General features: G+C 34.5%; 3 protein-coding genes across 8 annotated transcripts; 2 read left to right on the top strand and 1 right to left on the bottom strand.

Moving 5' to 3' along the window:
- On the top strand, positions 1-1,762 carry LOC116344929 (the record flags this gene model as incomplete). The annotated part of the gene is made up of 7 exons (XM_031773792.1): positions 1-144; positions 221-434; positions 495-613; positions 698-826; positions 892-1,063; positions 1,174-1,381; positions 1,443-1,762. Coding segments are annotated over 7 exons (1,194 nt in total), but the record flags the coding sequence as incomplete, so codon positions are not given.
- Positions 1,717-4,366, bottom strand: LOC116344867 (reticulon-4-interacting protein 1 homolog, mitochondrial-like). Of its 4 annotated transcripts, none has more exons than XM_031773684.1 (7): positions 4,218-4,366; positions 4,062-4,091; positions 3,237-3,428; positions 3,005-3,148; positions 2,850-2,917; positions 2,643-2,772; positions 1,717-2,576 (listed from the first exon to the last, which is right to left on the bottom strand). In XM_031773684.1, the coding sequence occupies exons 1-7, from the start codon at positions 4,300-4,302 to the stop codon at positions 1,990-1,992; spliced, it is 1,236 nt and encodes a 411-aa protein (XP_031629544.1). In that variant the 5' UTR covers positions 4,303-4,366; the 3' UTR covers positions 1,717-1,989. The 4 variants fall into 4 exon arrangements, with proteins under 4 accessions (XP_031629544.1, XP_031629543.1, XP_031629546.1 ...); XM_031773683.1 differs by having other exon boundaries at positions 3,237-3,431; XM_031773686.1 differs by lacking the exon at positions 4,062-4,091.
- A 4,543-nt stretch (positions 4,367-8,909) lies between these two features.
- Positions 8,910-21,513, top strand: LOC116344790. 3 transcript variants are annotated; one of them, XM_031773535.1, is made up of 11 exons: positions 8,910-9,032; positions 13,987-14,132; positions 14,352-15,019; positions 15,956-16,156; positions 16,229-16,311; positions 16,388-16,633; positions 19,255-19,620; positions 20,056-20,485; positions 20,556-20,624; positions 20,698-21,231; positions 21,306-21,513. In XM_031773535.1, exons 3-11 carry the CDS (start codon positions 14,759-14,761, stop codon positions 21,336-21,338), a joined length of 2,223 nt encoding a protein of 740 aa, XP_031629395.1. In that variant the 5' UTR covers positions 8,910-9,032; positions 13,987-14,132; positions 14,352-14,758; the 3' UTR covers positions 21,339-21,513. The 3 variants fall into 3 exon arrangements, with proteins under 3 accessions (XP_031629395.1, XP_031629394.1, XP_031629396.1); XM_031773534.1 differs by lacking the exon at positions 13,987-14,132; XM_031773536.1 differs by lacking the exons at positions 8,910-9,032; positions 13,987-14,132 and adding an exon at positions 9,162-9,347.
- Positions 21,514-21,517: the final 4 nt, after the last annotated feature.

Genomic DNA, 21,517 nt, shown 5'->3' on the forward strand with positions numbered 1-21,517 from the left:
TTTACCGAATTTCTGGAGAATAGTCTCAATAGAACCGTTTTGGAATACACATTGAAATCGTTAACAAGGCCCGGAGATAATTTTGGTGCTGTATTACGATCAGTTGTTTTGAAAGTGGGTGGTAAAGATAATGGTTCTATCGAAGTGAGTTTCTTTGATTCAATTAATACCATAATCGATAACACAAGTGGAAAAAATCAATATATATTTTAAAACACAGAATAACATCCGCAACTTGGTCATAAAAACACCAGTGACAAATCCATTTCTAGCTGAATTTTTCAAACCAACAGTGACATTTGTAAAAGAAGTTCACTTTTACTCGGAAATAATTCCAGCTTTGGAACAGTTTGAAGAGATTGCAAATGTACCAAGGGAAGAGAGATTAGACGCGTTCATTCCATACCTTGGATCGAGATTTTCATTAAACCCTAGTAAACCATAATATGATTGATCTGAATTAAGAAAAAATATACATATTTCTAATTTCACAGACGCAGAATATGCTGATTCAGATGCAATATTATTGCTTGAAAATGTGAAATTTAAAGGTTTCATCAATGGAGATAAGCGCATCGGCTTCAATACAAATGAAACATTGGCGATCCTTAAAGTATTCCGCATTCCAAATTCAACGTTGAATTTTGTTAAACATACAGTCATACACGAATCATAAAAATCTTTTTATTATTAACAGGTTTTGGCAAAATTTCATGCATTGTGTATTGCAATGAGACGATTGGAACCAACATTATACAAAAGAAAAATAGATCCGTTTATGAAATCACTTGACAGAATGAAAGAAATCGGCAGTCCAGTATATGAAGTATGTCCTGTTTGATAAGCAATATTCTAATTGTTGTAAGAAAAATGTTTATTTTTCTTCTTCAGTTTATTTACAGCGAGATAAAACTGGTTCTTAATCTCTCTGCGGAAGCGATTACTGCAATTGAGAGCATCTTTGCGAAGAATGAGAAATATAACAAAACCATTGCCACTGATACGCCGTACACGACAGTTGTTCACAACGACTTATGGATCAACAATATTATGATAAGAAAAGGTACTTTAAAATAAATTGTTCAAGTGCTCGATAATGAATGTGAAATTTTGCCTGATGTTATTTAATGGCGATGCTACATTCAAATGTAAAATTTCGTTTTATGTTTTTAGATACTAATGCGATAAAAGTGAAAATTTACGATTTTCAATTGTATTATTATGAATCGTTTGCGTTTGATTTGACGTTCTTTTTATTCACAAGTGTTCGCCGAAATGATTTGAAAACTAATTTCACGTTATTTGTTGATTATTATATTTCGGAGTTTCGAAAAATGATGAACTTTGTAAAATGTTCAACGGACGATTATACACAGGAAAAGTAAGTGAAACTTATGAACATTTTAATTTCAAAATACAATCACTACAGTATGTTTCTTCAGGATGTGGCAGGAATTTCGAGAAAAGGCGAAATTTTCGTTATTCCCTTCCATTCTTGTGGCAAAAACATCAAATGCTAATCATCACTCAATGCCATCGCTTGACAAGTTGAACGAAGATTCATTTCCGTTAAATAAGCCAGCTTCCAAAGCTGCCATTGATCTATGGAAGTTCATCATTGATATGTTCATTGAAAATAATCTAAATTAAACAATTTTTAGAGATTTGAACATAAACAATTGTGACAATAATTTGAAGATATTAAACGATTTGTAATCAAAATTATCAATAACTCAATAAACCAATTTATTTAGACAAATTACATTTTATGGAGCAAATAGAGATTATCACTGTACAAATATAATTTTCGTATTTTCAAAACGTAGTTTACTTTGTATGAGTTTAAATATGAAATTACAAAAAAAAGTTCGCACATGGCTTTTAATATCACACAAAAGTCTAACAACTAAACTAATTACTGATAAGAGTTTAACAATTTGTTTTGTTGTTGATGGTTTTATGTTTTGTGATCGTGAGTACATCTGTTTTTTATTGTTGCTTGACTTTTACTAAAACCTTTCCTCTTAAATGTCCTCTGGCGACTTTTTCAAAAGCTTCCTTGGTTGAATTGAATTCAAATGTAGAATCAATGACCGGTTTTAGTTTACCGCTTTCGACTAATCTTTTAAAATATTGGATGCCCTGCGATGCCGGTACAAAGAAACCCCATTTCAGTAGGCCACCGTAACCGAAAACAGTTTGGATATTGCTTTGTAATAAAGTTATAGCGCTTTTTATCGATCCAATAATAACGCCGTTCGTGTCAGTATTATTAAGAAGTGGCGGCGTTAACGTTATGTATTGTTCAAATTTCCATGGAAGCGTTCTTGCATATTCTGGACCCTGACCAGCCGCATCAAGAATTATATCAAAGCTCAAGCCGCGGAATGCTTTATTAAGATCTTCCGTTCTGTAATCGATTACATAATCGGCTCCTAGATCTTTCACGGTTTGAACCGAATTTGTGCTGCATGTTGCTGTAACTATCATTCCTTCTGCTTTTGCCATTTGGACAGCAATCGTGCCCACACCTCCAGATGCCCCCAAAATACATAAACGCAATCCTCTTCCGCCACCTACAAAAAGGCACCAAAAACAATGTGATAAATTGCAATAACAAAAGTAATTGTTTTTAAATTCACCTTTTGATGTCTTTGCTCCTTGAACGCCACCAGCCAGACCGGAAATGAACAAACTTGACCAAGCAGTAAGACCAGCATAAAGAACACCAGCAGCTTCAATATCACTAATGCCTTCAGGTTTAAGAGTTATCTAAAAATAAACAAGTTGAAAACAAACACATTGTCAACTGAAATGAAATATATTGTAAATGCGTTCAATGAACTTACAGTATTTTGGTTAACCACAACATATTCGGCAAGTGACCCTGGCATATGCGCTGGCACAAGACCCCACACTTATTTGGTTAAAAGTACATTAAATTTAGATGAAAGTAAAGACCATGACTTTGTAGCTTGCTTTGTAGTGATAATTAATTTAATACCTTTACTTCCTATTTGAATATCGTCACGCACTGACTTTCCCTTTTCCTTTACAACGCCACAAAACTCTCTTCCGGAAATTAATGGGAATTCCTTAATTTTACTTATCCATCTAAGAGTATTCATTACATTAGCTCCATAGCCCTCTAAAAATGTACATCAAATGAATGAATATTTGCTATGTCATGCGAATAATTATCAAAACGCAAAATTAGTCAAATATGTATACAAAACCTATCATAAGTTGATCGATGGGATTAACAGATGTACTATAAACTTCAATAAGCACATCATTCGCGGATGTTATTGCTGGCATTTTTAGCTGATCGCTAAATTGTAGCGCAGCAATTCCGTCATACTCGTCAATTTTCCATCCTTTCATTTGTTTGGATGTTTCAATGTTTTCATGAGATGAACTCGGTATATCTGCTAATGAACAACATTTCAAAAAACGTTAATTATAGCTTTAATCAGGCATTAAATTTCATGCTAGAGGAATTTCTCACTCAGAAATGTTATCAAATTTAAACTGAATGCCAAACATGCTCAATTTACGTATTTACTATAATTCAGATGTTGGTTTGAGGAAATTCGTCGAGGGTCATAAACATGCAGTTCGGTGAATTTAAGTAGTCATACAATGTTCACATGACATATTCGCAAATACGTAGATTAAGTTATTTGCCATTAAATATATGATTAAGGTTTTTTGTCACCGTTAGGTCATGGCTTTAAATTGATGATTAATTAAAAATGTTGTGGTTGATATAACCTCAATTTTTTAACCACATTCCAACCGCATTACTTTGGATGTACAAATTTTAACCACATAATTTCCAAATTCATCATTAATTGAATATTTTTGTAACCACAAAGATTCGTTTTGTGGTTGTTTTTTTCTACACTTTTGTTAGCCATTAATTTATTTTAACCACTTTCCGATGAATTTTTAATTTTATATCTAAATGAAGAGAAGTATTACATTCATGCTTCTGAGTTTATGAAGTTAAAATGTGAGAAATGCCCCTAGATTTTATACAAGCAAAAAAAACACTTTACCACCGCCAATATTATTAAATAGTGCACATGCTATTCTCAGAAAAAATGAAAAAAAAAATCCCCACGGCAGTCCATATGAAAAATAAAATTGTGATGAAAATAATGTATATAAATAGATTTAAATTATCAAGATAGTGTCTTCTACCGACAAATTACCTATTGATTTCCAATATTCGGCTGTGATTTGTATATAACCATAAAAGAAAGTAAAAACCGAATATATAGCAGACTTAAAATTCATTCTTGATTTTTTGTGTATAAAATGTGATGTGATTTGACAGACAGCAGACTGTGAACTGAAAACAGATTATCCGATACTGTGAATATCACATTGGGACTGTGAATGTTAATGTATACACATAAAACAAAAAATAAATACACAATTGACTTGCTTTTACACTGGGCCACTGTACATGCATACACTAAAAATATTCTTCACAAGGTCATGAATTTCGCAACTATGACCAACAAACAAATTTGCGAGTTTATTTTACTATCGCTACATTTCATAACACATAATCGCCGCTGACTCACTTGATAAACAAATGCGATTGCGGCGAACACACAACAAAACAAGCAAAATATAAAATAGATCAATTGACTCCATACACTCTTATAACATGTGATGTTTGTGTGCATGTGTTGTTTCTTTTATTCAAAAGCTACAACCTAGGCTACTACTCGGTTTTGCGCTGTATGTTTTGCTCCGTGAAATCGATGACAACCAATAAAATGAACTCAAACAAATTATTTCACATTTTGTTACACATTAACTGAGGAGTTTTTCGGGATTGGAATTTAATCTTTTTATCACATTTCTTAAATCTCAACTATATGCACAAGAGTGTATATACTTCAATTGTCTACATAATCTAAGTGCGCAATTGATGTCGAAATCTTTTTTACCCAGATAATTACATTATCAGAACAACACATGGAAGAACCGTCGAACGTTAAACACTTGTTAATCTTTTGTGGTGCATTTATATGCAAATGAGCTATACACTGCTGATTATATTATTATATGCTATACACTTAGCTTATTTTTATTGACATGCATAAAATCAACTTTGTATTACGTTTTGTTAAATTCGTTAAATCATTTTATTTTAACATTTTTTTGTAATGATTCTAAATAAGTTAACGCTGACATCAGAATTATTTCTAAAATATAAACATTTAAACGCACAAAAAAATAAAAATAAAAATGCTGTATTTAATACACAATACTCATACATAGAAGAAAGAGCTTTGAAAAACTTCGGCAAATTGAATCAAATTCACACAACTAGGTGGCGGTAGCTGTGTTGAACGATACGCATTTCGCTGAAAGCTGAGAAAATAAACAAATCTTGAACATATATAACTATAGTTATTTGTTTTACATCGAACTATCCAATATTTGTTGCAAGTGTTTTTCCCTCGCCAAATTTGAAATATTGACATTCGTTTTTTTAAAAGTGTGTTTTAAAATGTTTGTTTTAATTATATATTAAAATACTTTAAAACACCAAAAATGTACATGAACTTCAGATGAAGAAATGTTTGGTGTGCCAGACCAGAGAATTATCGACATCAACTGGCAGATGAATTCGATTCGGTGCACAGCACACTATTCGCATAATGCATGTTGTTGTGAAAGAATTAATGAATAGGGAACATAAATAGAAGCACTTTTAACTCTACGCCTCTTACGGATTGCCTGTTCATTTTCGTTCACGTTTTGATTTTTTTTTTAATTAAACCGCAAACAGCAAAACCATATGCCACCGCGATTCATGAAAGATGCAAGATCCATATTAACACTTTGAATTGATGAGAATGTGTGTAATTGATTAGTTTTATTATGGCATTTTAGTATCAAACATCAGAAGAGCTACGGATAATTGCAATACTGGCCCGCATTGCGATAAAAGGAAATCATTAATTTTGATTTGGTTCTATTCCATAAAATCGGTTTAGTTAACTTAAAAGTAGCTGCCGATGCCAAATCAGAAGGTAATTTTGTTGCTCTTTCCATGTGTTTTTTTTTCCTCCTCTTTCGAAAATACATTTTTTTATAGTACGAGGGTTGCTCCATAATTTTTTTTAAAAACATATATAACACAGTTGTTTTTTGTCGAAAATGGTTTTATTGTTTTTCAAAATATTCCCCGAGATGATCGATACACTTTTGCATTCGATGAAACCATTTGTCATAGCATTCGTGCCACTCCGAAACTGATATCTCCAAAACGTGTGTTTTGAACGCTTCAACTGCTTCTTCTGGTGTCGAAAATCGTTGACCACGTAGTTTTTTCTTCACGCTTGGGAACAAAAAAAAGTCATTGGGTGCCAGGTCAGGACTGTACGGTGGATGACCCATCAGTTCGATGTTTTGACCGGTCAAAAATCGAGTAGTTTGAAAAGATGTGTGAGAGCTCGCATTATCGTGATGAAGAATTATTTTGCGACGGTGGTTGTTTTTTCTTATTTCACCAAACACTTCGGGCAAACAAATGGTGGTATACCAATCAGAATTGACGGTCTTACGATCCTCTAGTGGAACGGTTGCCACATGACCACTTCTCCCGAAAAAACAGGCGACCATTCGCTTCGAAGTGCTTCTTGCTCGAACAACTTTCGTTGGGTTATCTTCATTTTGGAAGACCCATACAGTCGACTGCTGTTTCGTTTCGGGCTCATAGGCATATATCCACGATTCGTCACCAGTGACGATTTTATTAACGTCTTTTGAAGCACCACGATTGAATTTCTTGAGCATTTCTTTACACCAACTCACACGAGCCATTTTTTGTTCATCGGTCAATTTATGTGGGATCCAACGAGAGCAAATCTTTTTTACGGCTAAATGTTCATGCAAAATTGTATGTATGCTGTGGGATGAAATGCCCAAAGATGCCTCAATCTCACGGTAGGTCACATGACGATCTTCCATAATCAGTTTTCTGACAGCATCGATGTTTTGTGGCACAACAGCCGATTTTGGACGACCTGTATGAAACTCGTCTTTGAGCGAACTACGACCGCAACGGAATTCTCGGTACCAGTTATAAATTGTCTGAAGGGTTGGTGCTTCATTGCCAAAGGCCAAATGAAGTCGATCGAAACACTGTTGTTGAGATAATTTACTTCGAAAATCGTAGTAAATCATTTTACGAAAATCTTCACGTGTAAATTCATTTTTTTGTTGAGTCGCAGTTTACCAGTCACTGTAAACAATACAAATAGCGTTCGTACGACAAAAGGTTCAGGGCACGAATACATACCAAAACATCAAACTTTACGAATATGACAATGGTTTACATCGGACAACACTATAAGTACCATTTTAAAAAAAATTATGGAGCAACCTACGTATTGCAACACATGAAAGAAAAAAAAACAAGCGACGGAAATTTTGTGCATTTTGAAAAGTCTTATATGCGTTTAGATTTTGTTTGGTCGTGTGAATAACTGCATTCGGTTTACGGGTATTTTCATTTTTATCAAGATATGCGATAGCACATTCATATCGCATCTGGTGCACGTTAGAGAGAAACACAACACACGATTTGTTCTGACTGAGAATCCATAAATTTGTTAAAACGATAAAAAAGGCCGTTGCTTTTCAAACGTTCACTGGGAAAATTATACGGAGGAGAACAACAGAAGAAAATATTGCAATATTTTAATAGCAATGATGAGAAGAGTTTGCCACAGGAACTTCTTCTTATTCACACTTGTCTTCTCTCACATAACATTGATCATACATGCACCACACACTCAGTACATATAACAATGTTGCCGGTAACTCTACAAATGAAATGTTCTTGTGTATATGTGTAAAGCGAATTAATGCTCGTATTTATCGAGGAATTTCAAATAAAAAATATAATGTTTAGAGAAAGACAAAAGAATGAGCTCTTGTTTTTTCAATTTTTTTTATTCTACATAAGGCAATTTCACATAATTCACCGCGCGTTTGTTCAGTATTTATGGTCGTGAGGTACTACATTCGTGCTGTTGTGTCTGCGAGTTAAATTGAATAGTTTTTTTTGCTTCTCTCGCTCGAGAGTCATGTTCATCATCTTCAACATACGGTTTGCATTGTTCTGCGGGATAATTTTTGTAATTCAATGGAATTGGATTGTTGTTTGGGAATCAGATGAATTTAACATTGAAATTGATCTTTCAATGACTGCATGGTGTTATTGCATTCAGAACACGAGGTAATGGCAACAAAATCGACCAAATTCTTCTTTTTTTCCCTCTTCAATTTAAAACAATAACAAACCAATTTCAATGTGAACCTGAATCAACCTGTGGGCTTCAAAACCATTGTTACGTCACTCGTTGGGCATACTCAGGAAACGTGCATTCAAACGATTCAAATGCATTTCGAGTGTTCTTTTTCAAAAGCAGTAGACCGTACTTCCATACATAGACATATACACACAATATCGCACGTTTACGTTCAAGCTGATACACCAGCGGTTCGGAGCTCACTGTTCATGCTGTTCCGTTTTTCATTTCTTCATTCGCCAGCGTACACACTCTCATCATCTTCATCAGTGCCCATCAAAATAAAATCCATAAAACAGATTTATTTTTATGATTTTTTTTCTTCTCAAAACAGTATTATGAATTATTGCTTCGGCTATAGAGTACAGCCACAGCATATAAGTTTGATTTGAATGAACTGGCGTTTGTTTTCAGTTGAATATCATGCCGCAGTGAATTTTGCACCGTCACCCATACACACACTCTGTATAGTCCGTACCCACACGCGGCAATAATAATGAACAACATTTCACTCGTATCTCGAGTATGTTATGTTTCCATCCAAGCGATCAGTTGTAACGAAACTGCCGACAAGCTAGCATCCAAAGTGAATTTGGTCCGTTGTAAATGATACATCAGTACACAAAAGCAGTTTGTAAGAAATTGTGTGTTTTCGTGTTAAAATGGAGTGTTTTTAGCAAATCCTTGGTAATTATTTTTTAATGTTACAATTTAAATGGAAATTCGACCATTGTTTCACATTTGTCATGAGTGTAGAGTATGATGGTTTCTCTTTTCTCATTGGACGGCGAATAATAACAGAAAAAAAAGTATTGAGTGGGCAACCCCCGGTGAATAATAATAATAAAGGAGTGATTCAGAACGTGAACCCAGTGTTTTCTCAGTAACCAGCATACTTTGACTGCTTGTTTTGCAAAAGTGTTTCGAACGTGATTTTATTTCTATCTTTTTGCCAAACAATTATCTTCCGTTCGGTGACGAATTTTTTTTCTTTCTCTCTCGGTAAGCAACGACACATTTACTTCTCTCATGAAGTGTATGTTTCGTTTTTGTTGTCTTCCATTGCAGATGGTTTTATGTTGTTATTATTGTTCTGGCACTTTCGTTACTGTTTGCTGCAATGTTGACAAACAAAGGATTATTATTCCATTAAGATATTTCTTGGTGATTGACATGTTTCACTAGCGCATGATTACCTCTTAAATAGTGTACGATATTTAAATGACTCTTAAAAGTGTTTTAAGGCAGTTGGTTGACGCGCGCGAGATAGAGAGAGACCGGAAAAGGGTTTTATTTATTCGGATGGTTAACAAGCAATGACAACTATTATAAAATATACAAAGTGCCTAATGGAATCCATGGGTATAGAATTATGTTTTGTTACTCGAATGATTTTCGAATTTACTTCGTGTTCTAGCTCAATCACTGGTCTCCATTTAAACTCCAGCCTATTGCCACCAATTCATTTGAATGAATATTTTAAGCGACGCAAATTCTCACTAACAATGGTCGGCACCAAATTATCTCTTATTTGTCTTTTGTATGCAATACACTAATAATAGAGTAAGCGTAGCAAGTGTGATGGCATGCCATCAAACGAACCAGTAATTACTTCCAAAATCTTTTGTTTTTTCCACGAAATCGGAATGATGTCATATCCGCAGATTTTTTTTCACGTTTCATCTTCTAAATGTTGATTGTTGTTGCGCACACACACATTTTGCGTATTCAAACAAATGTTTTCACTAGAATTTTCCGTCGAATAACCGAAGTTCAGCCGAAGTCACGAATAAAAGTGTTATATTTGAATAAAATGTAACATTTAAGTGGAAAAATCGTCAAAAATTCACATTCATGTGGAAATAAAACAATAGCTGACAGAGAGAAATATGTGTGAAAAAACCAGTAGCTGCCATTGTATCATGCACAACATGATTAATTAAATAATTGAAAATGCATAAGAAAAGAGCAGCATTTATTTTTTTCCCTCTCACCATCAATAGAATCCATTTTTTTTTTCTATTTATACCAGTTTTCCAGTAATCTATCAAACGGAAACTAGAATAAAGCCAAACCACCTGTTTGCGATTGCGAAGAAAAGTTTAAATAAAAGAAAGAGAAGAAAAAACAAAGAACCATTCATTACGGGTGCGAAAAATGAAAAGAATGTCCAATAAAAAAAAGGTAAATAATCCACGATAATTAGCATAGCACTTACCTGCAATCGATGTCAAATACGAACCGGAAAACTGGCGGAAACGCACAAAGAAACAAATAAAAAGTAAAAACATTGAAATAAAACATTTAAGTGTGCGATGTGGTACCGTTAGAACCGATCTCCGAAGACTTTCATATATGTGACGTTAATTATCTGTGTTTGCCATCTATTTTTACGATATTCTCTTTTGTGTGTGCAGCTTTTTTTATTTGGTTCCATTTCTCTCGAAATGTGGGTGTCAAAATGTGCCTATCTGGTCATTTGGAACATCATCGCCAACCATCAAAATAAATACAACCTTTTTTGTCAATAAAATTTCAAGCCACAGATAGTACGGTGTGTGTGTTGGTGTTAACGCCATTGTTGTTGAGAAAATCTCAAAAAATCGTATCCCGCTATATATTGTATTATTGTATGACAATATACGGTTGCAATTCAATGTGGCGAATAAAGAGTTTGAAACTACACACAAAATAGTTACAGATCAAGCGATAGCATAAAACAAAGAGAATCGGTCTATTGTAAAACGGCGGATAAACTTTTGCCGTAAAACAATACATGTCACTTCTCAATATTTGCTCCATTTTGTCATTTTAAGTGTTGGTATGCATTGCATGCATGGTAAACTGAAACTGCGTAGCTGTTTGTTTTTCGATTGAAATTTTCTCGTCGCATTGTTGTTGGTAAAAATATTTCAACATTTTTCGGTTTTTTATGCAGCATTTGCGGGAGTGCGTACCACATGAATGATATGAATGCATATAGCGTTTATGAAATTTATTATAAACATAGGAAGCAACATTCCGATACGGTTCCATCAAGCCGCTTGTAATGCAAACGTGTACACTTTTATTAAATTCGTTCTACTTACATAACTTTGGATCGTAAAATATCGAATCGTCATCGGCGTCGCCAGAGAGTGTGACATTTTTCCGTTCCATTGTTTTTCTCTTGTGCGCTAAATTATGTTTTTGATGAGTTCAGCACGCCGACGTATTCACATACATATGTTCAAATATGGAACACACTACGTTTTGTATGGAACCATATCGACATTAAATTATATATTGTTATTTACAAATCGTTGCGTCTATTGTGCAATTTAATATTGAGTATAACAGTTGCTGAGTAAATAAAACCAGGTATACCATTCCATTAAAAAGACAACTCACACTCATCAAAAGAGTTGTTCGATCCATCGATGAAACAGTTATCAGCACAATCATTTCGACATATTTCGACCAGATATACATATGGTTCTTTCAAAAAATCTCATCTCAAATAAAAAAAAGCAATTTCAATAGTTGATGGGTATAGTTCAGCGATGAATGGGTATTCAATGATACCCATTAGAATTTAATCGCAAACAAAATGCGCTGAAATTTGTTTGTGTTTGGACAAAGTGCCAACAATAATAATCAAAGCAACAACGGTTGAAACAAAAAATTTAATGACCCCTATAGAATCATTAGTAGCACAACATGGGTATGATGATGTACAGTTGATGTTTTAAATATGGCCTACGTTCATATTATATTATAATTATGTCGCTTCGCCGAATGACATTTCATATTTCGATGCCTAGACGGAAGGCTCAATTTACAATACATTTTTGGTGTTCACAGAACCATACTGAAGTACGCGCGACAGATTGCTTTAAAGTAACAAGAAACACACTTAGTTAATGTACAAGAACCGTAAACCTCCGAGAAGAATACACAAAAACAACTGAAATTATTGCGAATGGAAGCATTTTGGAGACATGCTCAATGAAAAAGACACAGTGTATTTTTCTGTGTTTTGTCAGTGAAAAAAGTACAATTCTTTTCTTCAATTATTGTGCTCGAATCAGCGTGTATATTATGTAAAAGAAGACGGGATTCCATTGCCGAAACAATTGCGTCTGAAGTTGTGCTTTTTTCCATCTTTCGTCTCGGATGCACAATTTGTATAATAACATTTATTTAACAGAACATAAGGCAGACAATTTACCACTTAATGCAAAATGAACATTGATTGACAAAGAAATCATGTTCATTTGTACGCAGCCAAGGCATCGAATGCGATAAACAAATCATAGCGATCGTGTCTCGTTGCATGAACGAAACCAAAGTGGATCTTGGAACGACAACACACAGACATTCATCAGAATTGGTTGTGCTTCGATTAATCTGTTTCATTTATTCTGTTGTGTGCAAGTGCAATTTACTCTCTGTATGAAATTCAATGTTATCATTATCTCCATTGGAGATGCAATTCGATGATTTAATGCGGTATCTATTTTTGGAAGAGTGCTTCTTGAGTTAATACCATTTCAGCATAGTTGCATTCAGAGCACACAGCGTCTGGAAATTTCTAATCGACAGAATCGCTTAATTTGTTGTAGACCGTTTGCCGCATGCACTTCCACGAGCAAATTGGAATTACGAAAGTGATGTCATGAAGTGTAGAGCCGCAAAAAAAAAAGATATTGTGTGGTGAAAGCTGCATAGCTGTCATACCGGCTGTTGCTTCCTCAAATCGACGTAGAAACGAGAAACTTTCCAAATAAGCGATAATATAAATCAATTTGTCGAATCTGATTTCAAAACGAAGAAGAAGAAGAAGAAGAAGAAAAACTCAACAACGAATTAAGATTACGTTGTCACCAAATAGGAAGAGATAAAATTGCAACAATTATATTTTTTTGCAACTATCTCCTCCGATACAATCATCGAAGTGAAATGAGGGCCACTTTTCGCTTTTAATCGAAAATTGATCGAAATTAAATAATTTATGTTGAAGAGAGATATCAATGAATGCAAAGTGTGTGTGGATGAGGTGGAGCAGTAGCCAGCGATGAAATTGACGACATAACTTGTTTGGCTTCATCTTCATTTGCATGACAATCGGTTTCGGTTGCACAGCCACACAAACACAAGTCAAACCGCATCGGTATCAAGGCAAAACGGGCGAGTAGCATGAGCAGAGCAACGACCGTTATTTTTATATGCGTTGCATATCATACGAATACATCATTTTATAATTCACTAAACGGCACCGCAAAGTGTGCACGGTTGCATGTTACTTAAAACATTGTTTACTTTTTATTAATCACATGACGGTTGTGTTTTATTTTGTCATTTGAGTTTTGAATGAACCGGTTGCCCATTGTTACGTGCATGCATATCGAATTTTCTCTGTTTGTATTTTCTTTATTTTTCGATTTCAATTCTCACTTTATATGCTTCCATGTAAAGGCCTAACTGAACATTATATCGACCGATTGTTTTAACACATTTCATGAATGTTTTCAACAATACATTGCGCTTCCATTTACTATTTTTAAATCACAATGAACACGGACAGATGAAAGAAAGTGTCATAGCACCCAATGAATATATATTATATTACATGTTTGACATTGTTCATTTCACTTTTCAGTCTTTGGTCGCAAGCGTTGTCACGTTTTATTTATTATACGCCCGGTTTGAATAGCATTTTCTTTGGGTCACCTGTTAATCTGCGTATTGAGGACGGATATTTTGTGAACTGAACGCGAATCATCAAATTAGAACGAGCCATTGAGTGTAATGTTGCATAGTTTTTCATGTTTATGATGCATAAAAATCAAATTCAATTTGTATGAAACCATCGTTGATGCGATAAAATTCTGTTAACGAACTAAACCGTTCGTTGTCTCGGTCGTCAGCATGGTCGTCAGTCTTTTATGTTAATGTAGTTTTTATTTGATAATAGATAAAATGGCAATGTCAACGTACTGTTCATGTTAATGTGTATATTTTCAGAATGAAACTTTGTCGGTGCATCGAGAGTTGAGGTGGAAATAGCAACACGACATCGTATCAAGAATATAGACGAGGACAATCGATATGGTATTTCATTAAATTCCTATGATAGCAGCATTCCAATGGGAGTTTGCATTATGACAGCAACAGCCAACGTGAAACGTATAGTGCAACGGAAATAAAATCCATTCACAATGTATTTAAATTGCCATAAGATTTGTGCAACACTCCTCGCAACAAACTACAAGTGAAAAAACTCAATAAAAAACACTCAAATCGAAACAAAACCATTAAAAACTGTGAACAAAATAAAAATATCATCGAAACAAGTGAAATCCAACACCCGTTTGACTTAAAGGGTCAATATACATATTACAAGTGTAAAAAAAGAACGCGTGAACGAGAAAATGCAAAAGTTCGTTGTGAAAAAAAGTAAAAGTGCTCCGCTGGCACCGACATCATTAAGTCAACCTTTGCCAACGATAATGTCCAGTGCAGAAAAAACGATGCCATTAAATGCATCGACCGCGAAATTGAATTCAACTGAAACGTCTGCACCGAATGAATCCAATGTGACAGCGAAACAACCAACCAATCAGTCAGCTACACCATCACCCACGTCGTTGGCACACGTGAAAATGAGCGGTTACTTGAAAAAGAAACGAAATGTAAGAGCGAATTCATGATTCATATCGTACATCCAAATGTAAAACATACATATAATTAAAAGTGTTAACCAAATGGAAAAAATACGAACACATACACATCCCAAAACCGAAATCACAACGGTAGAACAGTTAAATAATTCCATATTCAAAAGTCACGAAACACCTTATGTTTTACGGGTAATTGTGACTTCGAATCGAAAGTTAAAATCGACGTTAAATAGCTTCAAAAATTCATTTTCTATCTAAATGGAAGCGATTTACTGGGCCACATGTAAAATCATATCGTCATTTACATACGTAATCGTAACACCGCACACAAATTTCGTATGTAATTAAAGTTAAATAATCGGGGCCGTGGACCAACTGAGCCGTATTCATATCGTTATATAATATTCGCAAATATGCTTATTTTTTTTTTTTGTTTAACTTGGTCCATTTGTAAAAATTCGATCAGATAAAATAGTCGAATTTTTCAACTTTTTCCGATGTAATGCAAACGTATTTAAAAAAAAAAGAAAATCAGAATACCATAATACCTTTCGCGAGTTTTTTTGGCCATTCCAAATAAAGACGAACAAATATTGTATTTATAGAAAAATGTTTTATCGTCTTGTTTTCTCTGTTTAAAAATCTCATTAAAGTCCCATAGTAAATGCCAGATTCGGTCATTATTGATTTTTTACGGTTGAATATGCAAAATGAAAAAAAAAATATCACTTTTGCAAATTTAATCCAATGAAATTGATGACAAGTCGGTTAATATGTTATTTCTGTTTTTGTAATATGCTGAGGACAAATTCAATTTGAAGGCATTAGCAATATTTCACATGCCAAATTTGGTATTGTAACGTGATACAAAACAATCAAATGATTTATTTGAATAAAATTACCATTAAGACTTCTAAATTTGATTTCTCTGTCGGCATTTAAATATAGAAAATGGGCGGATGGCGAAAATTGTGGTTTGTGCTGCAAAATCAGCTATTGCTTTCTTATTCTTCCAAAGACGATTATGAGAAAAAGTTGGCGCCATTTAAAGATGTGCTAAACTTAGTTCCGGGCACAGTCGTTCGGCCAGAACCGACAAAAGGTCCACGATTCACCATAGAAACATCGACGAATCTTATCTACACCTACGTAAGTACTATTGCGTCTATGTTGGGCTCAGTTAACCCAAAACAAATTAATAACTGGCAAGTATTTTTATAGCGATGTGATAACAACAAAGACATGAACTGCTGGATAACAGCTCTAGTCGAAAGTTTGGGACTTCAACCAAATGACTATAAACAGTAAGTTAATCTCAAATAACTATGTGTGCCAAGTGCAAAATTAATTTCGGCATTAAATTGGTTTTATTTCTATCAGAGCGTCGAGCAAATTACATTATTCGATGGAAAATTTATCCAAAACTCGCGCATCATCTTCGTCGGCTTCACCCGCATCGTCATTCATGTCTTCGCGCAGTTGTGATTCAATTTATCGGTCACAAAAAGCAAAAATCAATCCCAAACTACCAGTCGCACAGAATACAGCTCGAGTATTACAACGCACACAAGACACACAATCCAATAAAAAGAGCATCAACACAAAAAAGGAAACAGTGACTCAACAGTAAGTAAATTATACGGCATTTGCGAAGTAATTTAAGTGGTTCATGCTTTTTTAATTCTTCAATGCAAATACATTACAGCCAAGTATATAATATACTCGAATTTAATTCGATGCCTTTGAATAAACAAAAATGTCAACATATTGCCGATGAAGAGCATCATGTTCATTTCAAACAATTTAGTAGCAATTAACGAAATCAATTAATTTCACCATGTTTCCGCCTTAAGCGCACACAATTCCGACATAACAATAGATAATCGAAATGTTTCACCATCACATGCCATCACATGGTTAAATTAAATTTACATTTATCGGACAATGTAACTCTTTTGAGCACACCAAATTTCTATACTTCACTGCTCTTTTATTTTCTTTCTCTATTTTTTTTTTGAGTTTTTTTCCACTGCGTCATTCTTTAATCGATTCAAGGTTTTCAATGAAATTAGAATGAATGAGTGCGTCCATTGAAATGATGTGCTAAAATGGACTCGCTACGGTTTTATTGTGACCGATTTATTGCCAATTGTATGTATGCATGGTCACTATAATGTGCTGCATCATCGAAAATGACATGAAAATTCTTTTCACACTTTCCGCAAAATGTGCCATTTCATCGGTGACTTTGAGCACAAAGCACACAGATACACTACAATTTTATCGCATTAACTCATTAGTACTTGGCTTTCATCTCGACGAACAAAAATCATTCAAACAAAAAATACAGATAAATTGCATTGAAAAGATAAATGTTGAACCTATGACTAAATCACATAATGCGTTTTAATGTTTTTGTTGTTGTTTGTCTGGCGAGAGTCCGTTAGAAATCTCATAAATACAACAAAGCATACGCCAACGAAACATTGCTTAATAGAAACCATCATCATGCGGTTTTAGTATTGTTAACATTATGGTATTTTTTTGAAAATGATTACAATGATGTCAGTCTTCCAATCGTTCTATTTGATTATGTGGTTTTGACTTGGTTTACAACACGGCACACAGAAAAAATTATTGCCGCTCGTGCCTCAAATGGAATTAAGTAAATCCAAATGATGGGCTACAGACGCGTTGAAATTTTATGCGTTTTATAGCCGCTTTTCGTGAACAAAGGCAATCTCCAAACGTCATCCTACAAGATGAGCACAATAGCAAATGCGTTGACAACGGTATAAAACCGATCCCACAATTACCATACACGGACGCCGAAGAAAAGTTGAATACTTGATTTACACAGTTCAATTGACTTTCAACCATAACAAAGAAATCAACGGAGGAAAAAAAAGTGTTACGAACACCGAACAGATCGCATTCTCTCGATGTGATTGTAGAAACAGACAGACAAAGAGAAAGAAAGATGGACAAAGTGAATGTTGCTGTGTGTACGGGTCTTTTTTGAATGTAATGCTGTGCATATGATTCACTTAGAAACGATTGTTTTTGAATGGTTGAAACAACGTGCACTGTAATCTGGATAGTCAATCGCGCTTATAGTAAAATCGAAGTGCCGTCAAAAAACTTCGGATGTTTTTTTTAAAAAATGTTTGCTCAAATTCACGATGATCCTGTCGGCATACTATTATGTAATAGAGTGAAATGTGCACAGTTTACCCAAACAATAGTCATTTGATCTTTTTTTTACTCGCTTCGATCATCCCAACCAAATACAGACTATGTAAATAGATGTTATCTTGTCATCGTTCCTCTCTTCCTCGTCGATTGTTCTCCACTTCGATTTCCTTTCCAGATTTATGAAAAACTTCGTATTAAAACAAAATTCACACAAAAAAATCATGAAATGTGCACAACATTGTAGAGGAAACGCAAACGAGAGTTTCATTCAGTTTATGTGTGTTTGCTGATGATGCAAAGCGTGTGTGAGTCGTTAGAACAAAAATAGATAAAAAAAAAGGAACACATCATACATAGTCGCATGGACCTGGAGCTGCGCAGTATATATATATTGATGTGAATTTTCAACAAAATCAAACACTTCAAGAGAATCTGAAAAAAAAACCTAATGATTGCGTGAATTCAAAGCATTAGCACTGGCTACAGAGCGACTTAACATAAAAACTTTTCTCTATCGCTTCGGTCGTGTGTGGATTTCTACCATCAGGTTATAAATAAAAAAGAAACAAACAAACTCTCTCATAGCCCAATTGTGGTTCATCCATATACGACCAAACTCACTGTTAAACAAATTCACTTTTTTTCCGCTCTCGCCTCCAACCGAACGATGAAACAACATCGCAGCATCGAAGACCATTGTCTGTTGGTTGATGCGCCATACGGATAAAATGCGCAAAAGAGACGGAGAAAATTGTTATTAAGTCCCTATGAATTCATTATGTACGCACGAGTTTCTTTCTTTCGTTGTTTGTCTCGCTTTGGCGCATATCACTCATGTTTCACTGATTTCATGAATATTTTACACTCATTTGAGCCGTCGAGTGAACGAATATATCGACATAATCGGTGTGTTTGGGATTTTAAAAGTGTATTTGTGTTTTCATCACGTTGTCGTTTGTTCTTCATGCTTACTTTTTCATACAGATGTTCTAATCATTTTCTATATACAATAGCATAGTATATGTGTGTTGTTTTCGTTGTGTTATTTTTAGGGTTCAAAACTTCAGACTTCATCCGAACGAGTCACATGGAAATCAGTCGTTCGAAGTGCATCAAATAAATCGTATGTTCAACACGGGCGCTATCATTTCAAATAATAATAAAAACGTTGTCAATACTGCAAACGGAAATTTAGTCAATTCACCAAGAAAGTCAACACGGAATGAATATTCACGTCGACGACATCATCACCACCATCACCATCACCGAATAAGGGAAGTGCAAGAAATGTCAAAAGACAATCATATTTGTGCAATCAATTTAAAGACAGGCAATAGCTGTCTTGATAAAAATAGTAATCGTCATTCAATCACAATCATGGATGCAGAACCAAAGCAACGTTTCGAAAACGGAAATTTGTAAGTTTGTCGACTTTTGTTTCTTGAATCATTCATTCGTTCTTAGAACACGTTCGGTGGATATTTAAAAAAAGACAAAATGATGATTAAGTTTTTGCCAGAATTTAAAATCACAATCACATTCGATGCGTGAAACGAGAAAAAAGACACATGCACACCATCACACAGACCACATAATATTTTCCAATTATCGTAGAAGATGAGAGATGAAACATAAAATTCATACGTTTTTTTTTTCTTGTTAACATATTTTTTGTTCGTTGACGTAATTGATTTAGTGTTCACTGAATAAGTAGATCGTTGATTTGGTTGTGTTGTTGGTGACTGGTATAACAGTTTCAATTACACAATTTTCACGATGAAGAAAAAGAAATGGTTCAAAATTGTATGTGCATGCATTTAATTGCGTTAATTATTTTTGCCTTTCGGTTTCAGTACGTTGGCGGAGCAAATACATCGTATTTCGTTGGAAAATGATAAAAATTCAAATTTGCATGCGGCTTGCGTGCAAAAAACCACTGTAAATTCATCGATTGCCTCACCATCGTTATCTTGTTCATCTTCGATGTCTTCGGGCTCATCGGGTGTATCAAATGCGTCGACAGCATCAGCATCAAAATTTCAATTGCTTACTGCGCCCAAAAACCAAAACACACAACACAACACCGACTCAATTAACATCGAGCCCATTCGCAACGAGGGTGGCGAACCAATTTATGCCGTTGTTAATTTAAAAGATAAATACGAACATCGTGCCAAAAAGAAGACATTGGATGAACACATTTTTGACACCGATTTGATTCAACAACGAAGGGGAAGGGAACGTCCAAATAGCTTCCACGTGGTTTCCGGCGATTATGAAGAAGTAGGTTTTTATCTTTCGATATTATTTACATATACATTTAATGTAATTATTTATTGCTTTTAACCATTAGGTTCTACAATTATCAGCTGATTGCGTTGACGGCTGTGACGACATAGACGAAGAAAATATTTATGAACCGGTACGTTTGTGTATTACATTGTGTTTAATTGAATTGATTGATTTTTTTTTATTAAATTTCTTCTAAATTACAGATAAATATACCGGAACTATCTACAAAAGGTCCACTCTGGCGATATTTTTCCAAAATAAATTTAGATACCTTAGTTGAGATAGCTGGTTGGAAAAAAGAGCAACAACAGCACCAGCAACAACAACAACAATCAAATGGAAAAGATGAAACATCAACGTTCGCTGACTTACGCAAACGTTTCGGCCAACATCGAAAGTCAATTAAAAATCGAGTCAAAAAACTGTATAATCGTACAAATAGTTGTGAAGAGCATGGTCAAGCTCACACAAACGGAAATGGCATTGATATAAATCATCTAAATGAACACAATGCATCCGGATCGTCTTCGGGTGATTCGGGCAATCGAATTGGACCGAAAACTGATGGATTTTCCGGCTATTTTAATAAACGTGACCGACACCTATTTAGTAGCATGTTGAAAAAATCACGCACCTCCTTGACATTCGATGAAATTGCACGAAAGAAAATTATTAATTTGGCCGCTATTGGTGGTAAAAATGGGACCAAACATAAACCTACACATAATCATTTGGAGGTAACATTTGAAATTTGTTGAGAACATTTACACAAGATATTTTTACTAAATCTATCTTCATTTTTGCTTTACAGAAAAATGGGTGCCATAGCAAATTCTATGATTAAGCCGGAATCTAAGTTTAAGAAACATTGCAATATTTAGTTAAACTATTTGAAATTGAATATTTATTTGACACAAATTCATACTCTGTAGCCTTCCGAACCTAAGTTGGGGTGATAGATATAATAAAAAAATCTTGATGTTAAATAAAATAAAATAAACGTATTGCAGATCAAGTAACACC

Source organism: Contarinia nasturtii, unplaced genomic scaffold (assembly GCF_009176525.2).
Source record: "Contarinia nasturtii isolate CC-2019 unplaced genomic scaffold, AAFC_CNas_1.1 Cnas_scaffold_1182, whole genome shotgun sequence".
In the NCBI taxonomy this organism is placed as follows: Eukaryota; Metazoa; Arthropoda; class Insecta; order Diptera; family Cecidomyiidae; genus Contarinia; species Contarinia nasturtii.